Source organism: Caenorhabditis remanei, chromosome I, assembly GCF_010183535.1.
Source record: "Caenorhabditis remanei strain PX506 chromosome I, whole genome shotgun sequence".
NCBI classification, from domain to species: domain Eukaryota; kingdom Metazoa; phylum Nematoda; class Chromadorea; order Rhabditida; family Rhabditidae; genus Caenorhabditis; species Caenorhabditis remanei.
In genome coordinates, this window is record NC_071328.1 from 796,343 (window position 1) to 823,315 (window position 26,973).

At 37.4% G+C, this 26,973-nt stretch overlaps 1 protein-coding gene across 1 annotated transcript; it reads right to left on the reverse strand.

The window, feature by feature from the left end:
* GCK72_000105 (uncharacterized protein) lies at positions 1-24,778 on the reverse strand (the record flags this gene model as incomplete). The annotated part of the gene is made up of 13 exons (XM_053722269.1): positions 1-228; positions 2,207-2,321; positions 2,374-2,571; positions 3,852-3,917; positions 4,049-4,533; positions 5,694-5,842; positions 6,063-6,108; positions 6,831-6,895; positions 15,442-15,572; positions 16,470-16,580; positions 16,813-16,912; positions 24,325-24,553; positions 24,758-24,778. 13 exons carry the CDS (start codon positions 24,776-24,778, stop codon positions 1-3), a joined length of 1,944 nt encoding a protein of 647 aa, XP_053590914.1.
* Positions 24,779-26,973: the final 2,195 nt, after the last annotated feature.

A 26,973-nucleotide genomic window follows, 5' to 3' on the forward strand; every position in this document is an offset into this window, starting at 1 on the left:
TTATCTGACCAATAAACCAAAACTAACCTTAATTCCCAAATCTGCACAGACTCGCTTATACGCCGAGTGCCATAGCTCTTGATAGTTCCGTTTTTCCTCCTCCTCTTGAATTGTTTGACGAACGATTGGTGGAGGCGGCTCGTCGAATCGAAGCTCTTTCTGACCATAGTGGGTGTCCGGGGAGATACGGTCTTTTGGACGGGATGGCGAGGCGTCTTTGGGTGTGGTCTGGAAATTAAATATATAGTTTGGTGACTACTGTACCAAGAAAAATGCAAATTGGAAACGTGCAAGTGTTAAATTTGATCAAAATCCAAATCTGACCTCAAAAGATCTGAAAAAAAGCGCTCAGGACGGTCAAAATCGAATGGTAACTTGAAATCTTGAGTTTGTGACTCTGATTGTGTGAAAAACCGGGGTTTAGCTACATTAACAGGTTACAAAACTAAACTTTTAAGGAATTCAAAATGATCATTGCCCCAAAATGAGTAGCAAAATTGAATTTCTAAATTTAAAATCATAGCGCTTTAAGAAAAAAAGGTAAAGCTAGCGCACAGATTGTGTAAAATATGATCAAGAATCCGAATCAGAATCTCAAAAATCAGAAAAGGCACAAATGTTTTGCTCAATTGCTCAAATGCTCGAAATCAAGAAAGCTGAGGAAAGTCAAATTAATGAATTTCGCAACCAAACAGGTGACAAAACTTTGTTTTTTAGAATTCAGGGTACCACAAGGTTCCTTATCAAATTTGACACATCTTTGACCAAAATTTTCATACTTGTCAAGTTTTTTCAACTTTTTTCAAAACTTCCGGCCCGGCCCGGCCCCTCAGGCCCGTCTTTTGGGGGGATTTTTTTTTCAATTTTTTTTTCGAATTTAGGTAAAGGTGGACTAAGTTCAATTCTGATTTTTTCATAGAATAATGTATGTGTGTCTGAGTATATTTTCATATCGAAAGAAAATTTTCAAAGAATTTTTTTTCAAGTTTTATAATATAATTACTTTCGCCATTTTTTTATTGTTTTCTTCCACGGCTACAGAAATGACCAAACTGTTTCGCCGCTCGATCTCACAATCAGGGGGGGTTTCGACCAAATTTTTATATTCTTTCGATATGGAAATGAACTCACGAAAACACAGAGATTATTCTGGGAAAAAAAATCAGATTTGACCATAGTACACCTTCAAGTTTTTTATTGCCGGAGGCGTCTCGCAAAAAAATGTAGTCAATCTTTCGAAAAATATACTAAATCATCATTAAATAAGTGTAAAAACGAGTAAAAAAATTGAAAATTTTTCTCAATAATCCCATATCCCTGAAAAGAGGGGCCTGATGGGCCGGGCCCGGGCCGAAGCTTTTCAGGCCCCTCATTTGACAAGTATGAAAATTTTCAGGTTCCTGATTCAAAGTGTTGTAAGGTATGGTGCATTGTACGCAAATACTGTTAACGGTGTTTGCGTACAATACGTCATAACTTACGATACTTCGCTGAAAAATTGATGACCGACGTAAAAACAGGCGTAGAATCTGATGTTGGTGTCAAAACTTCAAAATTTTTAAGTTTTCAAATTTCAAGTGTGAAATATTGTAAGATCCAGAGTACTGTACGCAATTACGGAGTTACAATACGCCATACTTTACACATATACAATACGCCATACTTTACAACACTTAGCACGAACATGTACAATACGCCATACTTTACGACACTTAGCACGAACGATTTAAAAACTTGGTTTGCCTATGTAAAATTTTACGTAAAAGTCGATTTTGGTGTTAAAAAATGAAAAAATTTAAATTTTCAGGAGGGAAAATTCAGGTTTTCGAAAAAAATGTTGGAACCCTACAGAGCTTTTAAGAAAATATAAGTTTAAAGTTCTTTAAACGCTATCTAGAGACATGACGGGATCTCAATTAAACACGCTTAGCGTAGTTGATAATTACTATGGTAATTACTATAATTACGAATTTCGTAACTTATCAAGTTTTATCAAGTTTAATCTAGTCTAACCTCGTCGTATAGCGTCAAAATCAATTTCCCTAGTACTTTTTTTGTGAAAAAGGGTACTCGCCGTTATCCCCCAACCCAATAAATGCAGTCATGCGCACCCCATTATCATCCCCATTCTCTCTTTCAACCAAACCAAAAAATGTTTGCGTGTATGCATCGCCAAGGCAACCCCCCCTATCGATCCTCTTCTCACCTCGTCATGCCCTTCCTCATATCCTTCCACATGTTGCTTCCAGTTGTCTTTCTCCGTATCCTCCTCTTGAATCGAGTCGTACCTCCAGTTGTGGTGAGAGTCCGGTCGTCGGGTACTGAAAAACATTTTGCGTTTTTCGTTTTCAGGCACTTTCGCACACAACATACCCATCACCAAACTCGTCATAAAACCCGCCACCACTATCACTCCTTCGTTCATTTCGATCTACTGATGGTGTCCGTGTGAAGGATACACGGGAGCCCCGATCGACTTCATCATACTGGTGAGTGTCATCTGTGTAGTTCCATGCTTGGGAGGACGTCGGACGGGATGAGGTTCCCGGTTCACGCCATGCGCTAGTGCCGCTGGAAAATTGATATTTTAAGGGGGACGTTGGTAGTATTACTGTAGTCTGACTGACTTAACTAATTTCTGGACCAAAATTTTGACATCTACATTTTTTGTCAGTGTAACTTTGTCAGTGTAACTTTTTCAGTGTAACTTTTTGAGGCGGATATTTTAAACTCACAACCCAAAAGTGGTCGCTGTATATCAGCAAGGTCTTACTGTATTCTTAATGCAGTCTAACTGCAGTCTTACTGTAGTCTTACTGTAGGTTTATTGGTTCAATTAAATAATGCGACTTTGTTCGAAAAATGACATTTTAGGATTTTTGAATCAAAACCGCTGCCTATCTGCTTCTTAATAGGGCGCAATTGCACCTTCCGGGTAGAATTTTTTTGATCTTGCCTATTACAATAGTTTTCATAATTCCGGCACGTAACCCGCTTAAAACGCAAGCTGAAAAATATACCAAAACGTAGATCTCGACGAGTTCTATGACCGTGACTTACTATGGGCGGGATGACTACTTTTGCGTTTTTTGGCGCTTTTTTCACGACCTGCGACATATTAACAAACACAGAGATAGAACTCGTCGAGATCTACATTTTGGTATATTTTTCAGCTCATATGTACCAATAATTTTACCTACCTAACGCTATATATCAAAAATTTTATGAGATTCTCAATGTGACTAGCTCGATATACTGTGTTTAAGAATATTCGACTAGAACTAAATGCGTTCACTTTCCTTACATTTTTTCGACTTTAATAACGTTTTTGGCTTATTTAATCACTATTTCAATTTCCCGTAGAATTTTCCATGGCTCTTAGTTTTTTGACACACTTTGTAATTTCATGGGTCGTGATCTATATCATTGGAAAGCTGACAAAACGCTGATTCTAAATATTTATCCAGTTTTGCCCTCGAGGTCTGGTATTCGAGAAAAATAAGGTAAAAGTTTTGAAGAACGTCAAATTATTACTGTTCTGACACGCGAAAATCGTTTCTTTTTTCAATTTTTGAGTGTTAAAAAGGTAATTATTTGACATTTTAAGAACTTTGACCTTGTTTTTCTTGAATACCAGACCTCGAGGGCGAAAACTGAATATATGTTTGGGAACAGCGTTTTTTCAGCTTTCTAATGGTATAGGTCACGTCCCATAACTCCAAACTTACTCCATGATCATCTTCCCTAGTAAGTTGTGATCTTTCCGATATGAATGTCATCATATATCCAACTAAAGTTTACAGAAATAACTATTTTTATCCCCAAAAGTGTTTTCGTTGGGGCCTACTTACGTTCGGACGTGTCCATTTGGCGGCCGACTGTTGTAGGAGAGCGGTTCACTCTCATTCCAATATTCTCTGAAAACTCAAAATCTGGTTTGTCTCCGGATGCCTCACACTTAGGTCCTAGATCTTAACGCCCTTTTGGCTTAGCCTAAGCTCAGACGCTCTACAGTATCTGAGCTATTGGCTACCGTAAACTACAGTACCTTTGATAACTAGCATTGAAATCATTCCTATAATCCGTGCTTGTCTGCGGTTGTTGCTCATCGAAGTGCTCTTCCGAGTACGTCGGATTAATCCCGTAATTCTCATCGTCCGGATATCCATTCTGATCGTAGACGTACTCCGGCTCACTATGCTCGAGAATCGGCTCGTCTCTCGGCATTCGGCCACTCGGCGTGTCATATCTCTCCTCACTGCTAGACGCGGCGTACCCGTAAACCTGACGACTCGTTGAAACGGTCGGAGGCGCCGACTCGCCGAACGACTCTCGAACCGGCGTCACCGTGTCCTGATGATGGTAGCCGCCGGCGGAGGAGGAGGAGTATTGATTGATTTGTGTGGATCCACTCGGGTAGTCGTCGTGGTAGTAGGACTGATGATAGGAAGTGTCGTCTTCTGGATAGTGAACGACGTCGGTTTCGTTTTGATTTCTCGCGTGATAGGCGTCTTCTTCGTCCTCATAACTCGCCTGCAACGTCTAAGATTGTGTTCCTGGATTATTTCTAGAGTGCGGGGACGTGTGGTTGACTCTGTTCGGGTGGGATAGGGAAAAAATCGGGTTAGGGATTTCAGATCCCGTCTCACAATTAAGTTATTTTTGTAGATTTTTAGCGCTATGTTTTTGTAGTTGACAACTTTTTGATAGCTCCTTCCAATTTTGAGATATGCACCTTTAAATTAGCGCCACCTTGGTACAAAATACAAAAAATTGTTTGAAAGTACCTGGGAGGAAAGACGCAGACAAGACAGCTACCCCCTTCTGCTCTTTCACGCCCTTAAGTACGCTCTTAAGTAGGCTATCTTTGAAGGCGCATATCTCAAAAGTGGGCGGAGTTACCAAAAAGTTTTTCACTACAAAAATGGAGATCTAGAGTTAATCTACCAGAAAAATGTAAATTTGAAAATTTCGGTTTTCATGTGCGGTCGTGAAAGGAGGTCAAAATTAAGAAATTTATAAAAATCTGCTTTTGAAATTTTTAGACCTAAAATTAGGTTCAACCTATCTTTAAAGGCGCATACCTCAACAGTGGGCGGAGCTACCAAAAAATTGTCAACTACAAAAACAGAGATCTGGTTTTGATTTATCTGATAAACGTTGATTAAATTTGATTGAAAAATAAGAACATTGTGAAATACCTTATTTAAAAATGTATAAAATTTGTGCAATTTTTTCAATTTACTTTTTTTTGTATTTTACCAACAATTTCACGTATTTCACACGAAATTTTACCTATAAGATAAGATTTTTAATCCGGGAACTCAAATTGTCGTCAGGTACGCATTGTACGTAATCACCATTTATAGTGTTTGCGTACAATGTATCATACCTTACGACACTTTGTCTAATCGTGTTGAAAAATTGGTCACAAACGTAAAAACAGGAGTAGAATCCGATTTAGGTGTCAAAACTTCAAAATTTTGAGTCAATAACGATGAAAGTCAGAAATTTTTCAAACTTTTAAACTTTTAAACTCATTTTACAACAATTTTTGTCGAAGGACTTAAAATTTTGCTATCAACGTAAAACTTGATAAGGGATTCGATATCAGTGTAAAATTTTTTTTTAAGTTTTTAAAAAATTTCGAATCCCCCTGATCCCCGCCGAACAGAGCCATTCCCGTCACTTACTGCGCCTTCGCGAGTGTGCAGCAGTTGTCGACTGCGATGTGGGTGTAGATGCGATTCGTACTGATGCGCCGAACTGTTCGGATGTAGTTGATGATGGTTGACTGGAACGGACACGTCGGAGGTATAATCACTGTCTTCACTCAAACCCGCTGGAATAATTAGAGAGCGTGGATATATTGTTTTTGTGTGGTTTATTAGCACGACGCGTTTCTTACAACCGCGCTCTTTCGAAATCGAAGAAAATTGTGTGCGAAATTGAAATTGAAATCGAAATTGAGTTCGGTAGCACGCAGTTGTGAGAACTGCGCCGAGCTAATAGGAATTATCGAAAAAAAAGCCTAGAAAGTGTTGGGTGCCCCAAAAACTCACAATGATTGAACGGCGCTCGGTGATGGTTGTTGGGCACCAGTTGGTCCTGAAAAATGGTAAAAATTGGTCGAAAATTGACAAAAAACCGATTTTTGAAGCAAAAATTGCTCACTTTTGACCGCTCGTAACGACTCCACGTGTAGTTCAAGATTGTTGAACTTACATTTTTCTTATAGACCAAATCTAGCTCTTCATTTTTGTAGTTGACAGCTTTTTGATAGCTCTGCCCATTTTTGAAAAATCCCCGCTCAAAGTTAGGTACAAAGGAAGAGAGACGCAGAGAAACGAGAGTGGCTGACAACTCTGCGTCTTCTCCCCTGTCGCTGCTGAAGTAGGCTATCTTTAAAGGCGCATATTTCAAGAGTGGGCGGAGCCATCAAACAGTTGTCAATTGCAAAAATAATATACGCAAAATTTTCTACATTTTGGTATATTTTTGTAGTTTGTAGCCTCACGGAGCCCAGAGATACGGTAAGTAAAACTAGCTGAAACGCAGAGAAAGAAACGCGTTTATCTCAAAAAGTGGGCGGAGCTATCAAAAAGTTGTCAACTACAAAAATGAAGCCCTTGATTTGATTTATTAGAGAAATATACTTTTGAAAATTTTTTGACCAATAAAAATCCGGGGACGGGCCTATAAGGTGGCCGTATAAGTTTTGATGCAATTTTTCTTAGTTTTCAAGGATTTTGACTAGAATTTATGAGGTTTTACTCATTTTTAAAAAAAATTTTCTAATTGATTTTTTTCTATAATTTCATAAATCTTACGTGTTCGATGAGTCCGTTCAGCGCGAGCAACTTCGACTGGATGTCCTCGTCGCAGCCTTGCGCATCTGAAAATAGAAATGATTTTCGTCGTGTCGTTTTGCCCCCGGTGAAAAGGGTGGAAAAAGAGAGGGAAAGATGTTCAATGTGATTGATGGTTTCTATGCATTTCGGATTTTCCTGGGATGGCGGCGGCAACTCTGCCGAAGAGAGAAAAAAACGGAGTGAATGAAGGAGAGACATGGAAACATGTTGGGGGCCCCCAGCATGAATAAACTATACTTTTTTGACTTTTATATTGAGATGGGGGAAACCTTTTAGATTTGAGAATTTCAGAAACAATTTCTGTTAGGCGAAAACCCTTTAGGACAGTTTTAATCGCGTCAGTACAAAAAAAAACAAAAAAAAGTAGATCTAGATTAAAAATATACCGTACTACGCTTAAAACCTGTGTCAAGCGTTGAAAACTAGTGAAAAAGTATAAAAATGGTCAAAAATACACAAATATTCGACAAGGCTAAAAAATTGAAGTAAAAAGAAGGCAAAGGCCCAAAATTTTGTGTCCGACTTCAAAAAGTTCATACAAGTCTCAAATAGGCTGAAGTTGTTCTTAGTCTTCAAAAAAAAAATGTGTAAATTTCAAAAATAACGTAAAAATGCATTTAGACTCAAAAAACCTGTTCAAAAAATGCAAGTTTTTATAAAAGTACTGTAAAACTTGTGTCAAACGTTGAAAACTAGCAAAAAAAACCCAAAAATACTCAAATTTTGGTTAGACTTTTTAAAAACCGTGTCAGTTTCAAAAATTAATGCGACAGGCCTAAAAAACTGTGTCAAATCCGAAATAATAATGCCAGATTCAAAAAATCTTGACAGGCTCAAAAAATTAACTGTAAGAGGCTTGAAAAACGCAAAAGCACTTAAAAAGAAACATAACTAGTCTAAAAATTTGGCCAAGTCTCAAAAAATTACGTAAAATTCTTGAAGGAACCGACTCAGACTCATAAAGAGGGCTTTGCTCCAAAAAGATTAAAAATAACGGTGCTAAAAACCTCAAAAAAAAAAACAAAAAAAATTCTCAAAATAATTTAAAAATTTTCCGCCTGACACAGTGATTTGTGACTTGGACAATTTTTTGACGTGTGGACGCAACTTTTCAGCTCTGGTACCGATTTGTAAGCCTAAACTTGTCAAAAAAGGGTAAGTTTCCCTAAGAAGCTCAAAAATCGACTCAACCTCAATAGAAATGTGATTTGCTCCAAAAAACTTAAAAATGACTGTGCCTGGCTTAAAAAATGCTATAAGACTGAAAAAATGCGCGAAACTTTCAAAAAAAAGCTTAAAATAATTGAAATTTTCAGCCTGACACAGTGTTGGACAATTTTTGGCGTGTAAACACAACTTTTCAGCTCTAGTACCAATTTCTAAGCTTTAATTTCCCTAAGAAGCTCAAAAAACCGACTCAAAAAAGAGCTTTTCTTTAAAAAGCTATAAAATAACTGTGAAAAGGGTGTTAACACTCAAAAATTGCGTTTTTCTATAAAAAAAAAGGGCTAAAAATTGATATTTTCAGCCTGACACAGTATTCTAGGCCTTCAACAACTTATTGACGTATGAACACAACTTTTCAGCTCTAGTACCGATTTTTGAGCCTAAAATTCCGTAGGAAAAGGGCTTTGCACCAGAAATCATCAAAATAACAGTGCCAAGCTTAAAAAATGCGCCAAACTTTCAAAAATTTGCTTAAAACACTTGAAATTTTCAGCCTGACACAGTGTTTTGGGTCTTCACACAATTTTTCTGCTCCGCTACCAATTTTCAAGCCTTAAGTACTATTTTCCAACGTTTCTTTTTTTCTTCAAAATAAAAAAAAAAACAAATTCAAAAAAATCTTCTTCAGACCGCCTAGGCCACTCAAGACGAGACAGTGAGGAGATGATATTGGAAGTGTCAAAAGCAGAGATTGACACACACACAAACGGAGCAAAAAGAAGAAGAGGAGAAGGGGGGGTACCCATTTCCCGGAAGCCGAATGAGACAATTTGTGCATCCCCAATTGTGTTGCCTTTTTCAGCCAGCAGCAGAAAATTCTCTGAAGACGTTTCGGGATTGGAGGATCCAACGAGATTGCGACAAGATAAATATTTGAGGAGGAGGGGGTGCCAAAATTGAAAAATCCAAGGGTTCCGGTATAGCTTGGCAACAATATGAGGAGGGACAAAGTACAATTTGAGTCTACGATGAAAATGGGGGGGGGGTTCGAAAATCTCTGAAATTTTCGAAAATCTGTGAAAATTGTCGTACGGTAAGTTTTATGGTACGCAATCACGGTATGTAGTGAAATGTTATGAAAAATGAGAAATGGGTGGCGTAGAAACCGCAGAATTTGTTCAAAATTACTTACATTTTACGGGGTTTGTTAAAGTTTTTGAAAAATTTGAAAATTTCACTTTGAAATTTTTTTGAAAAACCGCTTTTGTTTTTGTACCAAAAACAGTTTGACCTATGAGAGTCATATTTAACAATGTAGACCTAGGTTTTTTCTAGGCCACCAAACGCAAAGAACAACTTATATGTATTTATTAACGTAAAAACTATAAAAGTATGAAAAAAGAGGAATTTTCATAATTTACTTTTTTAGTGAAAACGGTCATGTTTGGGACTCAGCCAAGGGAGTCTAAAAATTTTTTTTAATAATTGAAATTTTCAGCTTGACACAATGTTTTGGGGATTGGACAATTCTTTGGCGTGTAAACGCAACATTTTACCTCTGATACCGATTTTTAAGCTCGAAATTCCCAAAAAAGCTCAAAAAACCGACTCAAAGCTCAAACATAACTGTACCAGGCTTAAAAAATGCTATAAGACTCAAAAGATGCGCCAAACTCTGAAAAATTCTTGACTAGACCTAAAAATTTTAAAAATTTCAGTCTCCTACCCAAGATTTCAATTCTGGCACAGTGTTTTGGGGCATTCACACAACATTTCAGCTCCTAGTCTCAAAAATTCGGGCTAGTCTCAAAAAAATGCGTGAAATACCTCAAAAAACTAAAAAAAAACCGACACAGCCTCAAAAGAAATGTGCTCTGCTCCAAAAAGCTCAAAAATAGCTGTGCAGATGCTATGAGACTCAAAAAAATGCGCCAAACTTTCAAAAAAAGCTTAAAATCATTGGAATTTTCAGCCTAACACAGTGTTTCGGGGCCTTGGACAGTTTTTAGCGTGTGAACCCAACTTTTCAGCTCTAGTACCGATTGTTCAGCTTAAATTTCCGCAAGAAGCTCAAAAAACCGACTCAGACTCAAAAAAAGGCCTTTTCTTAGAAAAACTTAAAAAATAACTGTGAGAAAGGTGTTAACACTCAAAAATTGCTTCAAACTTATAAAAAAGGTTTAAAAATTGAAATTTTCAGCCTGACATAGTGTTTTAGCCCTGGTACCAATTTTTAAGCCTTAAGTACTTTTTAAAACGTTTCTTTTTTCCTTCAAAATAAAAACAACAGAAAATTCAAAAACAATCTTCTAAAAGGCTCAAAAATCTCCAAAAACCTCAAAAATCACTGTGCCAGGTTATAAAAATGTTATAAGACTCAAAACCGGAGTAAAAATTGTCAAAACCCCGATTTACCAAACAAAAACCGTGGTATAGCTCAAAATTCCTTCTCAACTGGAGCACACTTGCTCAAAATTCTCAAAATTCAATTCCTTCTCCTATTTAGCGAATTTAGATAATTCAAGTATACGGGGAGAGGGGGAAAACGAAAACAAGAGAATCAGAAGGCATCAGAAAAAAAAAACAGGTGCCTCTCTTCTCTCTCTCTCTCTCCAGAATACAAAGAGAGAAGACGTCAAGATAGAGAGCAGCAAAAAAAAAGTAACATACGACTTCTTCTTTTTCTTGGCGCCATCGTTGTCACCGATGGAGAAGAAGCAAGAAGCAAGAAGACGTCGTCGTCGGAAAACGAGAAGAAGAAGAAGTATGTGTGCCAAATTAGGAGCACAGAGCACAGAGAGCTCCTTCTTCTGGAGCACAAGGGACAAGCACAGAGAGAAGAAGAAAAAAGAGCGTTGATATGTCAAAAATGAGGAAAACTTAGTTGAGGAAAAGAAAACGGAGAAGAAAAAAGGAGAATATGCAATTATCGGGTTAACGACTTGAAACTTCATAACCTCCTTTCCAGCCGGGCCGGGGTGCTCCATTATTTTTGAAAAAAAAATGGAGAAGAGAGAAAAAAAAAACTTTCAAAAAGAAGGGCGGAGGGTAAACAAAAAGTGGTTTTATTACTCTCTGCTTGGTGTGATGCAGGATTACTTTTGAGGAGTCCCAGTCTTAGGAAAGAGGAAAAAAACTTGATTTTTTAATGTTGGAAAAGTGAAATTTGACTTAGTTTAGCTCAAATCAGAAAATGGCGTTGACGGCGCGCCAGATAATTTAAATACTGGACAGTAACAGGTAAGGAGATAGTAGTTTGAAGTTTCAGGCAAAAAAAATTGGTGGAAAAGCGTCAAAGACGCGCCAGACACGTAGAAACAGCTGTTCGAAGCTTGAGATAATGAAGATTGTGTGTGAGAAAACGTCCAAGGCGCGACAGGTTTTTAGAGCGCCCACGGCGCGCCAGCCATGCTAGATTTTTCTCAAAGGATTTCCACTGTCTCTCAAAAAAAAAGTGTCGCCAGGCATGTCACAAACAATTTTACAGTCAGGACATCGCATTTTTTACGAAAACCTATAGAAATGCGCGCCAAAAGCGCCCCAGTAGTTGGTAGCCTAAAACCCAAAAATTGGGAAAACTTGTCCCGCCCTCAAAATATGGTTTTTCATACTTCTTTATGTTTCAGAACAGCTAAAAAATAGCTTAAAACAGTAGAAACGCCAAAAATTGGGAAAACTAGTCCCCGTCGTCAAAATTTTGTTTCTCATACATTTTCATGCCCTAGAACAGCTGAAAAAAGCTAAACTTAAAAATTTAGAGTTTTGAGGTTTTTGTAAGGTTTTTTAAAGGATCAAATTTTAAGTTTTAGGGTTCTAAGTAGGTGTGTTCAAAAAATGTTGTCAAACTTTAAACCGGACGAATCGGAAACATACCGTTTTTACCTTAATAGTTGGTGACTGACCGTTCGTTCCAAGATCGGAATTTGCGGGATTTTGATTTACGGCGGCTCTCTACCGTACTTTACCCATAAAAAATTTTAAAAGCTTTTTCCGGTCAGCCACCGGTGCCAATGGGTCACAAAAACAAATCAATATGTTCCAAAAAATTGTTCCCTCTCTCACAAACCGAAAACATGTAATATGAGAATTACCTAACAGCAAAAATTCGATACATTCTGAACATGGGGCACCCTGGCTTTCCTTTCCTCTCCTTTTATGAACAGGCAAACCAACTAGTGCAAAAAATCATACTTGCAAAATATCGGCCCGGCCCGGCTCGGCCCGTCGGCCCGGCCCGGTAGAGAAAGTTGCCGGCCCGGCCCGGCCCGGTCGGCCCGGAGTAAAAAAATGAGCACAATTTGTTCACAAAATTTTTCGAAATTATTTAAAATTTTCATCAAAAATCGTCAAAAATCCTATGTACACTTGAGTTTTATCGATATGTAAAAACATAGTCGAAAATTCGACTTTTTTGCGAAAAAATCAAAAAATTTTCAAAAAAATTCAAATTTTCAAATTTTTGTACTGTGACCCGGGCCGACGGTGAAAATTCTCAAATCGGCCCGGCCCGGCCCGTTGCAAGTATGCAAAAAATAATGATTAATTTCATTTTTTTGAATGGAAACTCTCCTGAGAGACATAAATTGTTATTCCTTCTCAAAGAAGGGAGCAACAGCACAAAAGCGCACAAAATGGAGTAGAGAGAGCAAGAGGGGGCAATCGTAATTAGTGTGTGTGTGTCCCCCGTTACTGAGAAGATTTATCGCCCAGCTAAGATCTGAATACGTTTATTTTCTGATTGACAGGAACGAAAACGAAAAGGAATTGAGATGGGGGGAGACGGGAGCCTAGATTTTAGAAAACATGCCTAAACTAAAAAATCAGGGTTGGGAAATTCCGGGCCGGGACCGGCCGACTGAGAAATTTTCCTCGGCCCGGCCCTGTCGGCCCGGCTCCTGTAGAAATTTGAAATTTTTTGAAAAAATCTTGAATTTTTTTTGATTTTTTTTGCAAAAAAGTGGATTTTTCGACTGTGTTTTAGAATATCGGTAAAAACATTAGCGTACGAGAAATGTTGAGAATTTTGACTTTTTTTAAATGAAAATTTTGCAGAAATTTGTGAAAAAATGGTGTACATTTTTTGAATCCGGGCCGGGCCAGCCCAGAATTTCCCAACCCTGTAAAAAATCCATGATCCTAGGGGGTGGGGCTTAAATTTTAAAGATGTTTAAGTGGTAAAAAGTGGTTTTTCGCCAAAATTTGGAATCTCTGGAATGCGTTGACTTAAAGGGGTGGAGCCTAATTTAGGTAACAGAATCCCCGCAGAAACCGATAAGTTGAATTAAATCCAAACTTTTAGAAACGATTTTTCAAAAATTGCATTGTTTCTGAAAGATTTTCGGAAAATTTTCATTCGGTTAGTAAAAAAACCTAGAATCTCATCAAGTTGTCCATTTTTGACCATTTTTAGTGTTTTTTGCAGAAATTTCATAGTACCAAAGGTAAAGGGTAAAGTTTAGAGTCACATTACCTTAGCGGCACAATCTAAGACGTTTTTAGGCGTTTAGGCACTCAAAAAGCCTAAATTTTTGAAATTTTCAAGCTTTCGTCTGCTAGAAACAGTATTTTTTCAAAAAAACGTTTGAAAATCGGCTTAAAACAAAAAACACAGTTGTCCAAGAGGACTACTCAAAGATTTATTCTTATTTTCAGTCGATTTCCTTCAATTTCGACTGATTTTTTTGCTAAAAAATTTAAAATGCAAAATTTAACTTGTCCACGAGAACTACACGGACAGCTGTAAAAATTTAAGCTGATTTTGAGGATTTGAAAATCTGTGCACCTTTTGAAACTCCCGGTTTTTAAACAATTAACGGCAAAAAACTTTTAAAAACTAGTTTTTAGGGTGTACAGTAGGAAAAACTGACGGCCTAGAAAAAAAATAAAATATCCCAGGCCACCATTTCAAAAAGTTCTGCAAGAAAAATCCTTTCTCAGCAAAACTTCTAAGACGTCGTCTCGACACACACAGGAAATCCAGGAAAGGCGGAATTTCTGAGAGACTGAAAATTGAAAAAAAAAGAAAGAAAAAAAAGTGGGATGGAGAAATAGAAATAGAGAGGACTAGTGTATGTAGTAGGTCCGTGTTGTAAAAAGAAAAGCGGGAATATTTTTTCGGCGGAGTGATTCTCTCATGGGAGGTGTTGTCAGAAATGCAGAAATCTTTGACACTTATTTTGTGGCGGTGGTGGAGTGGAGCAGCGAACGAGGAGGAAAAAAAATGCTCCAAATTTTTGAGCAAAACACACAATAAGTAGCAGGAAAGTTTTGATAGATCGGTTTTTGGGCGGTTTGAGTCGATAAATTATCGGCAATGTCAAAAACATTCAGTTTGCAAGAGTAGTCGATAAAAACTTATCGGGGTTGTGAGATACCGGGTTTAAAAAAATTTCAAGTAAAGAAAAGTTGTATTTTTAAGATTTTGAGCCAAAAAAGACTGAGCAAAGTGCCAAATTTAAATTTTACGTTAACCGCGACGCGCACGCAACGCGACTCAGAAACAAATTCAAATTTGTTCGTTGCGGACCCTACGCATCGTACTGCTGTGAATCATTGAGTTATTGTCTACTGTGGTCAAAAACAACGGAAAATATTGAATTATAAAAGACTTAGAAATGTAAGATTCTGTTTTCAAAAATGTCGAAATATTCGAAATTTTTGTCGCCTTAACCTTCAAGTTTGAAATGTAACTATTTTTGTCGATAAATTATCGGCAAAATATTTTTTTAACCCAAAAAAGATTTTTCCAGTGACGATTCTCGTGCAATTTTTCTGCAATTTTGTTCAAATTGCAGGTCTAAAAATTGATGAAAATTCCAAAAATCATAAATTTGGAATTTATGCTTTAAAACCTCCTACAATTATTGGGAACACATTTTTAAAGATTAACAAAAAAACAAAACAAAAAGTTTGCTGTCATGCGGACTCGAACCCTGGTTGTTTTTCTGATAGGTCATCAGTCTACTTCGACCACTCGGCCAGCACTGGATACCGCGATTTTCGAGTTTTTTCGCAAATTTTTTGAATTTCCCACCAATTTAGTTCTAGAGCATAAATTTAAAAGTGGTACCTTGATTTATCGACACAAATCAAAAACTGTGTCGATATAACTATGTACGTTCTACTAAAAATGAATGAACGAAGACGTTTCCCCTCCGAAAAACTAAAATATTCTCGGAAAAGAAAAATTGGGACCACCACAAAATGCATAAGGAAACGGCTGAGAGAGGGATAGAAAAACAAAACAAAAATAGAGAAGAGAACAGGTGAAAACTGGGAAAAGAGAGAGAGAGAAAGGTCCTAAAAGTGTATGCTGCACTTTTAGGATCCTGAGCCGGCCTAGAACTCCTCACGGCCACCAAAAAAAATTGCACAAAAGTGGGAAAAAAGGCTGAAAACTCACCAAACGGCAGCTCGAATCTCACATCAGCCAACAAGTTATGACCGGTTGGTCCGCGGGTGCCTACTGTCTGTCCGTTACGCGTCTCGAGTTCATGATCCATTTGGAGCCATTGACCGGAGCCGGCGGCGTTGCTGAAAAAAATTGCCTTGAAATCAGCAAAAATTCACCAATTCGTGAGGTTTTTTATCGGAAAATTAGCGAAAAACGCTGAAAAACAATCTAGTGGCCTAGAAAACCCCATGGCCGATTTTTGAGTTTTGGCTGGAAAAAGAACGGAAAAATGCTGAAAAATTGCTTAAAACCAGCGAAATCATTCAATTTTCGAGTTTTTGACTGGAATCGGCTCAGAAATCGTTCATTTTCAAGATTCGCGGCAAAGAAACCGAAATAGTTTGAAACTACTCGAAATTTTCCACTTTTACTATTCCAGATACTTTAAAATCTAGGAGGAAGGCGGAAAAAATCCTAAAATCGCGGAAGGCGGTGTTCCGGACAACGCAGGTACAGCTGTTCCTGGTTCAAAAACATAGGATATGAGTTTTTACGTAATCAAAACTTTTGGGACCTCTAAACGCCAAAATCTTGTCAAATTTGACAGTGTGGAACGGCCCAAACTGTAAAAAAGTTTTATATACCAAAAAAATTTTTTATAAATTTTTTCCATTATTCATCGAAAATGTAAACAGTTTTGATGATTTTTCAGAATTTCATCTTATTCTGAATGATAGTCGAAAATTTGACTTTTCGGCGAAAAACAATTGAAAAATTTGGAAAAAAAAAAGAATTTTGGCGCCATTTATGCTGAAAATAAGAATTGCTAGATTTAAGGAATCTACTTTCGTCAGGAAATGTATTTTGGTCAGAAATTTCAAAAAATGTTAAAAAATATATATGACCGATTCGTCCAAGAGGAGGTTTCGATGAGTTTCTGTCATTTTTTCTCTCAGAAAATCGCTCTCAACGCACGCCGCCTGGGTTCAATTATTTCCAGAAATTTCCAAAATTCTTTTAGCAGAGCCATAACTAACCTGTACTTAACCTCCGACAACGGCATATAATGAACGCCTATCAATTTGTCCCATAAAACACCTTTCGCCCACAACTCGAGTACCATTCCGTCGTCCGGTCGATTCGTTTCACTGAAATTTTTTTGTTGTTGAAAATTTTGAAAGGCGTCAAAGACATTGACAAAATAAAAACGCTATAAATTTTAAATGTTCGTTTTAGAGACCAAAAACTTTTGTTCTGCGTTAAAAAAATTATAAAAAATGGTATTTTTAATTTTTTCCGATAGATGTCAAAATAAATTTTTTCAGCTGCTTCTGCGTCACCTGACACCTGGCAAATACAAAGAATATTCAGAATACTCACAATATGAATTCCTGTTCCCAGCACGGTAGATTGCCACGAACCGCCACCGTTGTCGACTTCACATTTTGCAATTTTACCGTCACGTACGAGTTGAATTCGTCTGGAAAACATATATGTGGTTTAACAGGCTATTGGGGATTCTGGGACGTTTTGGAACCGGATTTTTCGGAATTATCAGTTTCGAAACGTCCCAGAACCAGTTTTTTTGGATTTAGAACATAAAAAGAGTTAAAATCATACTTGTCAACCGGGCCGAAACGGGCCGGCTCGTAACTCGCGCCAAAATGAATAATATGATCTGAAAAATATACCAAAATGTAGATCTCGACGAGTTCTATGCCCTTGACCTACTACGGGCCGGATGGCTATTTGTTAATGTGCCGCGGGCCGGGAAAAAGTGCCAAAAAACGCGAAAATGGCCGAAAAAGCCATTCTAGCCCGGCCCGCGGCACATTAACGAATATCCATCCGGCCCGTAGTAGTAGCCCATACCATGGGCATAGAACTCGTCGAGATCTACATTTTGGTATATTTTTCAGCTCATAACATTCATTTTGACGCGAGTTACGAGCCGGCCCGTGTCGGCCCGTTTTGGCCCGGTTGACAAGTATGGTTAAAATAAGTTTAAAAAATTTTGCTTTATGATTTTAAGTACATTTGCGATTTTAAGTACGAAACCAGTATTTTTTTTGGATTTTCACAAATTTCTAACAGTTTAATGATAAAACGGATATATGTTTTGGTTCAATTGCTGTCCTGTGCTAAACATGACCGCAGAATTTGTATTTCTCAAAGTTTTTGAGGTGATATTTTACGTATATCACTTTTTAAATAAAATTTTTTGTGAAATATGAAAAGTTACAGTAGCAATCACTATAAAACAAATAGATTTCTATATTTCTGCAAAAAATAAAACACATAAATATAAATCGATAACAATAACACAACAGTACGAGGCGGAAGGTCGACAAACAGATGTGTGAGCGTCGCGGTTTTTATTGATTCCGCCTCAAAAATAAATAACGGTAAACAACATCCTTGGTCTCTGGCAAGTTTTTTTGGCAACGTACCAAACGTATGCTAATAGACCTTCGGCTTACCAGGAATGTTCACGGAGCCAGTTTGGAGTCATAGGACGAGACCTATATCATTGGAAAGCAGAGAAAACGCTGATTCCAAATATTTATCCAACTTTTTTTCTTGAGGTCTGGTATTGGAGAAAATCGAGGTCAAAGTTTAAAAAAAGACAAATTAATACCTTTGTTTTTATTTTTTCGAATTTCGACCTCAATTTTTGCAAATACCAGACTTCGAGGAAAAAAACTGAATATATATTTGGAATCAGCGTTTTCTCCGCTTTCAAATGATCAAGTTTTACAAGTCTGGATTAAGATTTTTCTTGAAACTTTAAAAATAATAAGAAAATAAGTTTGTTTTAAGCCATAATTCTCAAAAACTCCTAAAATTTCATAATCATCGAACAGGAAATCTTTAAAAAAAAGAAAATTTTAGTCCCGAACTGTTTTTTTCAAAATTTGTGGTAACCTCCATGCTGGGAGCTTACTATAACAGGTCAAGCTCAAGTTATCAAATTTTCAAATTTATTCCGATTTTGAAATAATCGTGTTGTTTTGTTATGAATATCTGCAGTTTAAATTTTTAGTCGGAAATCGCAAGTAGAATTTCGCAAATATTTGAAAAAGTCCAAGTGCAAGGATCATAAAATTTGCAAAAATCAATGGAAAATTAATTTTTTTCTGAAAAGAAGCGAATTTTTGTCCTTTTGACCATTTTTTTATGCATTTCTGCAAAATGTACAATTCCTAAATTCCAGAGTTTACAAATGACGGAAATCGGAAGTTTTTTTCAAGACCGTTCAAAAGCTTTTCCAAAAGGACTACACGGTGTGAAAATCAAGCTTTTAGTTTTAATGGTTTTTAAAGCCATACTTGTCAGTTTAAGCAGGTTAATATTGCAAAAATCCCATGCAACTCTGCTCAGGAACCACCTTTTGCAAAAAGTGCTTATTTTCCTAGGTCCCCCCTCCCTTCCAGAGAGGTCATATTTCTTTCCCCTTCTTCAATTTTCCAATTGAATTCCTCTCAGATTAAATCTTTCTTCTTCTTCTTTCTTCTGAAGACCCCCATCTCATCATCTATTTCTTTGTGTTTGTGTGTGCATGTGTGTGTGCTCCAAGCTCCAAAAAAAGAACCCCGTAATTGCTCCGAGATGGAAGAAAAGAAGAGAAGATGATGATGATGATGATGTGACGAATACATTCACATATATTTGAAAAAAAAACACACAAAATATGACGGGATGGGAACGGGCCTAGGCCACGGATGTTTCTAGGCCCCGAGTTCAAAAAATTCAAAAAAATTTTTTTTCGAAAAAGAGCGAAAATTGTGGTTCTCATGTCTCCCAGGGGAGTGATGATCTGGAAAAAATGTGCACAGCACAAATTTTCGGGGGAAGAATGAAGATTATAACTCAATTTTAGCGTTTTGGACAAGAATTGCGCGTGGGGATCAAAAATCGGAAAAATTCTTGTTCTTTGTTCAGAAAATTTGATTTTTTGGTAGAAAAGTGTATTTTTTGAGTGTTAGGCGTTAGAATTGCAGGGGGTTTTTATTTAGGGGGAGTTTAGTACAGCTCGGATAGGTCTTACTGTCCTTAAGACAGCTTGGCCTGGTCAAAAACGGTAGGAAAAATGTTTCAGGGTTGCTGAAGGGACCAGAGATGAGCGGAAGAGTTGGCGGAAGAAATCCTTAAATTGGCGGAGTAGATTTTCTTTGGTACGGTAGCAAAAAGTGTTCAATAGATGAAATTTGCAGCATAAATTTTTCTATCGATTGGAAAAAACATGACCAAAAAATATTAAAAACTAAACGAGTTACAGTCAGTTTAAGCCTGTATTCCGCCTTCCGCCCTGAGGCCATTTGGCCCTGAGGCCATTTGGCGGAAGACGGAAAACAAGCTTTAATGACTGTAACTCGTTTAGTTTTTAAAATTTTAATGCCCTGTTTTTTCCAATCGATAGACAAATTTATGCTGCAAACTTCATCTATTGAACACTTTTTGCTACCGTACCAAAGAAAATCTATTCCGCCAATTTAAGGATTTCTTCCGCCAACTCTTCCGCTTATCTCTGGAAGGGACTACCGTCAAAATTCAGCAAAAATTTGACAGTATGGTACGGCATAAAACTGTAAAAACCCATTTTTTAGGCCAAAAATGCTTTTGTTCGAAAGGAGTACACAATTTTATATCTAAATGTACGAAAAATAAGATTTGCTTTTTTCAGAAGCACAAGCACCAGGACTGTTTGAGCCTGAACAAAAATTTTTGTGAAACTTTTTTTCAGTTGCCATCTTTTTAGTGCTCAGAATGTTCTGAATCAGTTTAAATGTTGCCTTATCTCATTTTTTACTATTTCATATGCGTCTTCATATGACCCAACCCATTTTTTTCACATTCAAATACAATTCCAGTATTTTTGCTCTGAAAATCTAGTATTTTTATGTTTTCAGACGTCGGAATAAATAAAAAAAGGTCCCATCCATCAGAACTGTGAAAAATTAAATGTTCTATCTTATGAGTCAAAAAAACGTGAATTTTGATCAGAAATTGACTTTTTTAATGCAGAAAAGCAGATTTTCAGCTGTAACAGTGTCAAAGCATCGTCATGTACATGCTGTACAATTTTTGTTCGAAAATGTTTTCTTTTCGTTTTTCTGCAAAAAACTGCATTTCTGACCAAAATTCGCGTTTTCTGGCTAGTAATTTCACATTTTGAGTCCGTGTTCAGTTGTGTTCGTAGCGCTATCCAAGGCTGTCAGAAATCGCGGTCGCGGCTTTTTCCTGAAAATCTCAAACAGCCGCGGCTTTCTAGAGTTTCAACTGAAAACATAACTTGATATACGTTTGACTTTTTGGTATCAGTCTGACCACCAGGGTTCGACCCCCACTGGTGCCAAAACTTTTTTTTTTAGCTATCAATACTGTACCTCACCAATCTCAACCTTTTTTTTCAATTCTCGACCTAAACCCCTGTCCACATTTTCCAAACGGTAAGGAGTCTTCTCAACTATTCGTCATACATATTGTTTCCCCAATGGACACTCTTCCTCTCCTTTTTTCTCCTTTTTTCCACTTAATTTCCCTCCGGTGCCTCTTCCCCTCGCCTGCTAAACTTTCTAAACTTTCTTCAACCCCTTTTTCCTTTTTTTTGGAGTCAAGACAAAGAAAAATTCGATTAAAACCGTGGCAGGAATGCTAAGCGGGTTTCGTTTCTATGTAGATGGTGTGTCATCAAAATTTGTGTCCCGTTTTTTTTGGAAAAAAGGGGGACCAGGGCCATGAGAGCGAGAAATGGAGGGAGACAGGGATGAGATTTATTATTCCGGGTCGTCCATGAGAGGAGTGAAATGACAGGTGTCACCACGACGAAATGATGAATTTCGCACGACGACGGTGGTGGAAGAGGGGAATGACAAATTTTGAGATTCGAGGGGAGAGGGGTTTGAAAAATTGAGAAAATCATGGAGGACACACGTCATGAGATTAATGAAAGGGATGTGGCAGGGAAAAAATTGAAGATTGGGTTACGGTAGTTGTACACATTATAGAAAAGCGTGCCTTGATACCAGAGTTGTGCGGAAGTGATTTTTTCTAAAACGAAAGTCGGAAGTGATTTTTCTTATCCGGAAGTCGGAAGTCGGAAGTAAAATTTCTAATCCGGAAGTCGGATGTCGGAAGCCGGAATCGAAAAAACGCCCGGAAATCGGAAGTTGGAAGTCGGAAGTCGGAAGTTGGAAGTAGATTTTTTCGCAAATATTCCAAATTCCAAGAGAAAAATTATAAAACTAGCTAAACTCATTGGAAAATTGGATTTTGGCTGTAGAAAAGCCTATTTTCTATCCTATTTGACCATGTTTTCATGTATTTCTGCAAAATGTATTCTTCCTAAATTTCACAGTTTTGGAATGACGGAAGTCGGAAGTAAAATTCCCTATCCGGAAGTCGGGGAAAATTCGGTTATACCCCCCCACACCGATAGCTTCCCCGCATGTTGGAATACACCCCCCACCAACTGAAAAGTGGGGGGTTATAACTGTGGGGTTGTATAATGGAACAGAAAGTGTGGGGGTTTATAATGAAACCATTAAAGCCCCCCACAGTGGAAAGTGGGGGTTCATATCAAAACACCAGGCAATCTTCTATTATAACCCCCCACGTGTATCAATAAACGCCCCCAAAACGCCATGTTGGTATACCACCCCCGGGGGGTGTTTAATAGAATGTCTCCTGAATTTCTGCCTAAGCCTAAGAATTAAGGAAAATCAGCTTCCAGGGCGCTAAGCTTATGGGCGGGGCGAGAGCAAGCTCCAGGGTGTCCTGTTTTAAGGTAATCACTACTTCCAGGGCGCTAAGCTTATGGGCGGGGCGAGAGCAAGCTCCAGGGTGTCCTGTTTTAAGGTAATCACTACTTCCAGGGCGCTAAGCTTATGGGCGGGGCGAGAGCAAGCTCCAGGGTGTCCTGTTTTAAGGCAATCACCACTTCCAGGGCGCTGAGCTTAGGGGGTGTGTAATAGAATGATACGGGAATTTCAGCCTAAGCCTAAGAATTGTGGAAAATCAGGGGGAATTTCAGCATAAATCGACGTTTTAGTTTTAACCTACAGATAGATTTTAAAGTTTTAGCGAAAAACTGCTGAAAAACGCACAGAAAACCCGAAAAAAACGAAAAAAAAATCGGAAGAAAATAATTATTTTTGAGTGTAATCAATATTCAATTTGACTGCCAACAATGATACTCAGTCATTGGGGGGCCTATATCAAAATGATGCTCACATTACAATATATACCCCCACATCTGATTGAAATTTGGGGGGTTATATTGTAATGTGTGGGGGTCTATAATAGAATGTTCATAATATAGTCCCAACATTCCAATAAACACCCCCATCCAAATGACTAAATCACGCATTGTGGGGGTGTATTCCAACGTTTACCCAGGGGGGTGTATAACCTAATCTTACGGGGGTCTATAATAGAATGTACCCTAAATTTCACAGTTTTGGAATGACGGAAGTCGGAAGTAAAATTCCCTATCCGGAAGTCGGAAGTCGGAAGTAAAACTCCTTATCCGGAAGTCGGAAGTGAAAAAATGCCCGGAAATCGGAAGTCGGAATTCCGCCCAACTCTGCTTGATACTGAGGTACTGTAGCCATAATTTTGGTATACTTCAGAATAAACTAGGCCATGAGAAAAAGTTAGGCCACACAAGATTCAGATTTTTAGATACCGCAAAACTTTTAGAATAAAAATAAATCACTTGTCCAAAAAGGACGTAACGGGATTTATATTAGTCAAATTTGAGTTAATTTGAATAGTTTTTTTTTCATTTTTGGAAATTTCTAAAATTTTGAAGAAATAATTGCTCGAGAGGACTAGACAAGTCCAAAATTTGGTTTTTACGGTTTTTTTTCAGCATTTAGAGTGCTACAAATTCAAAAAATATTTAAAAAACAGCATTTCGTCTTGTTCAAAAGGAGTACACGAAATGAAAATTGCATTTTTATGGTTTTAAATTAAATTTTAAGAACTTTGCGTGTTTTTACAACTAGAAGACGGCAAAGTTTACAAAAAAGAGCTGGAACGCTTTTCCAAAAGGACTACACGGAGGGAAAAAATTAAAATTAAAATTTTTACGTTTTTTGGTTTTTTTAAGTTAGTTTGAGCAGGTTAATTCTGCAAAAAATAAAAAATTTTGTCCAAAAGGACTACACAACTTTATTTTTCTAAAAATCATAATAAAATTTTAAAAATTACTAGCCACGCTTGTCCAAAAGGAGTACACGGTGTGAAAAACCAAATTGTTAAGTTCTTGGCGGTTTTAATCCATTTTAAAGGTGTTTTTACTTTTTTTTTTGAATTTTTTTTATAACTTGTCCAAAAGAACTACATAATGTGAAAATTGTTAAGTTCTTAAGGGTTTTAATAATATTTACTAGGGTTTATCCAATTTTGCTTGAAAATTATTTTTCAGCTTGTACAAAAGGACTATTGGCGCTTTTAATCCGTTTTAAAGGTATTTTTACAGTTTTTTATTTTGAAAATTTCATTTTTCAGCTTGTCCAAAAGGATTACACGGTGTAAAAACCGGATTTTTGAATTCTTAAGAGTTTTAATAAGTTTTACGGGGATTGTACAGTTTTTTTTGAGATTTTTTGAAAATGTTGTTCAAAAGGACTACACTGCAGAAATTCGAGTTTTTTGAAGGTTTCAAGGTTTTTTTCTTTTTTTTCCAATTTTTTTCAAATAAAGCGAATCGACTCACCGACAGTGCCCTGTAGTCGTGCCTTTTTAACTGAAACAATCAACGTTAACATCTCGTCCATAATAGTAATATTCTTATTCGTGTCTCTTGCAGTTCTAATCGGCTCTCGAGACACGCGGGCCGGGGGGCGGCGGAGACGTGGAGAAGTGGAATTGAACAAAGAAACTCACTGGTAATGCAGAGCAACCTCATGCTCATGCCATCTGAAAGTTGATCGTCAGGATAGTTGTCGTCTCCTCCGACGTCTTCATAGACGCCGTGAGGGTCGTCCGGTTGATACGTGTCATACTGTTGGTGTGGGGGTAATTGTTGAGGAGTGGCGGCGTCCCCGGAGGTCGAGGGACCGCCCGGGTACGCACCGCCGACCAGTTGCTCCAATGCCGAGAACAACTTGGTCTCCTGGAGAGATTTTTAGGTTTAAGTTTTTGAGAAGGTTACGGTATAACGGGTTACGGTAGCGACGAGATAAACGGTTTTATGGAATTTTGGAACAAGATCGGTTTGACCTAGTATTTTTAAGGTATTACGGTTTATAACGGAGTTTTAACGATATCACGGTACTCTTAAAGGTATTACGGTACCTAACTTTTTTACGGAACCTACTTTTACGCTATTACGGTACATACGGTACATGGCCTAAACTAAGGGTGTTTTTACGGTATATTACGGTATTTAGTACGGTATTGAGTACGTTAATTGTTTAACAAGAGGGGGAGGGGGATTTTGAGTGTTTTTTTACGGCCTAAATTGCGTGAGACGGTTTTTTTTTCAGTTTTTTGAATTTTTGGGGGATAAAGGTCTCAGAGATTGGCAAAACTGTTTTTTGAGTAACAGTTCTTAAGCTCAATTTCAATTGCTAATTTCTTACGGTACAGAATTCCGTGATAGCTCGACACAGTTCCTACAACTACGCTCCAATGTTTCTCAATTTCGCACAAAATTTTCTTCGTAATCGGTAGAGCGCGGTTGTATGAAGCGTGCCGTGCTAATTAATCGCAAATTATAAGAAAAACAGTTATGCTTAGAAAGCCAACGTTATGAGGATTCTATTACTGTAATCGTTATTGATCTAGGACAAAAACTGATCGAGGTACAAGACTTTTTGTTTGGAATTCTCCAATTCTGGGTTTTAAGGTTTGTTTGGGTGGCTTGTTACAAATATTTCGAAAACTTGTGATGTCCGTAAAGCTGAAATCCTCAGGATTCTGAATCTGTAGTCAAAACTGGTCTAGAACAAAAACTGAGGGAGTTACACAGTTTTTAATTCAAGCACGGAAAATGTTTTGGATGTTTCAAGCATCTTTGAGCACCTTAGTGCAAAATAAATGTGCTCCAACCATATATTTTTTGCTTCGGAGCAATGGCTCCGAGAGTTTTGAAAACCAAGTTTAATTCTAATCAAATTTCACGACCGATCTTACTGTAACACCCGTCACAAAGTTTGTAAAATAATTTGTGTCAGTGTAACTTGTTATCTTACGTCTACTTAGTCAACTAATGGTAGGTACAAAAAATTGGGCTCTATACAAAAAGTTATGTATACAAAAAGATATGACCAAAACCAAAAAATCCCACGGATGGTTGCCCCTAGCCACTAAAATTCTAAAATTTTCTCAAGAATTTTCTGCCATCCGTGGGAAAGGTAAGAGCACATACTACGCCGCCGCCTGCTATCATCAAGAATTCTCACTCGGAGAATATATAAAAGTTAGAAGAACTCTCTCTCCGGATGACGTGCTAGTGATGAAAAGTCAGACGTCCCCCTACTAAGAAAAAGAGAGAGAAATGGAGAAAAATGTGAGCTTCTTCTTCTCCTTTTCTTCTTAGAGGATAACAAAAAGTGACTACTAGTGACTATAGATAGCAGATCCTTGAAAAGGGGTACATACATATTATAATGAAAAAGGAGGTCAAAAAGTCAAATTCAGAGAAAACTGTTTTAGCACGGCAGTACTGTAGCCGGTAGTACTGTAGCCTCAGAAATTTTTAAAAAATTTAGGTACTTAAGGAGTGCTTAAGGGGTTTAAGGAAAATAGAAAACAATTTTTGACACCAAAAGTCTATTCTTATCAACTATTTAAGCCTAAAACGCAGAAAAAATCCGGTGTGAAAATAATTTTCCACCAAAAACTTGGTTGCGAATACCAAAAACATCCAAAAACTGTCCAAACATTTTTTTGGCGAAAAATCTGACTGTAACCATTTTTTTTCAGAATTACTGTTTGTCAATTTCCAAAAAAATTTTAGTTTTGGTGTTAAGCTCCGCCCACTTTCCTTAAAACATTCTAAAAGATTAGGTCTTGTGAAAAATTAAATTTATTTAAAAATATAAAACATTTCTAATTTAGGCTCCGCCCTTTTAATTCGAAAAAAATCACGACTGGCAAAACTTCAGAATTTAAAAACATTTTCACCCTTCTCATTTTCAAAAGAAACCGGAACGTGAATTTCGAAAAAATGTGGGCGGAGCTTTGAGAGATGATATGGGGCGGAGCTTCGGGGTTGGGGGAGTATAGATAGTCAAGGAACCCGTTTAAAAAATTAAGGTTATAATTATAAAGTAATAATAATTAGGGGGACTAAATTTTTTTATTCAAGAAAAAAGTGGAATTAAAATTTTTGAGCTATTACTGTTTGTTAGGACGATATGAGTATAATTTTATTCATTTTTACAAAAATGTAGTTTTACGAAAAAGGGGCGGGGCTTAATAACTGAAAATGGTCAAATTTGGAAAAAAAATTTTAAAGAATGTTTGTTGATATTTGTTAGTAGTACTTATTTGTACAAAAATAAAGTTTTAAGAGAAAAGGGGCGGGGC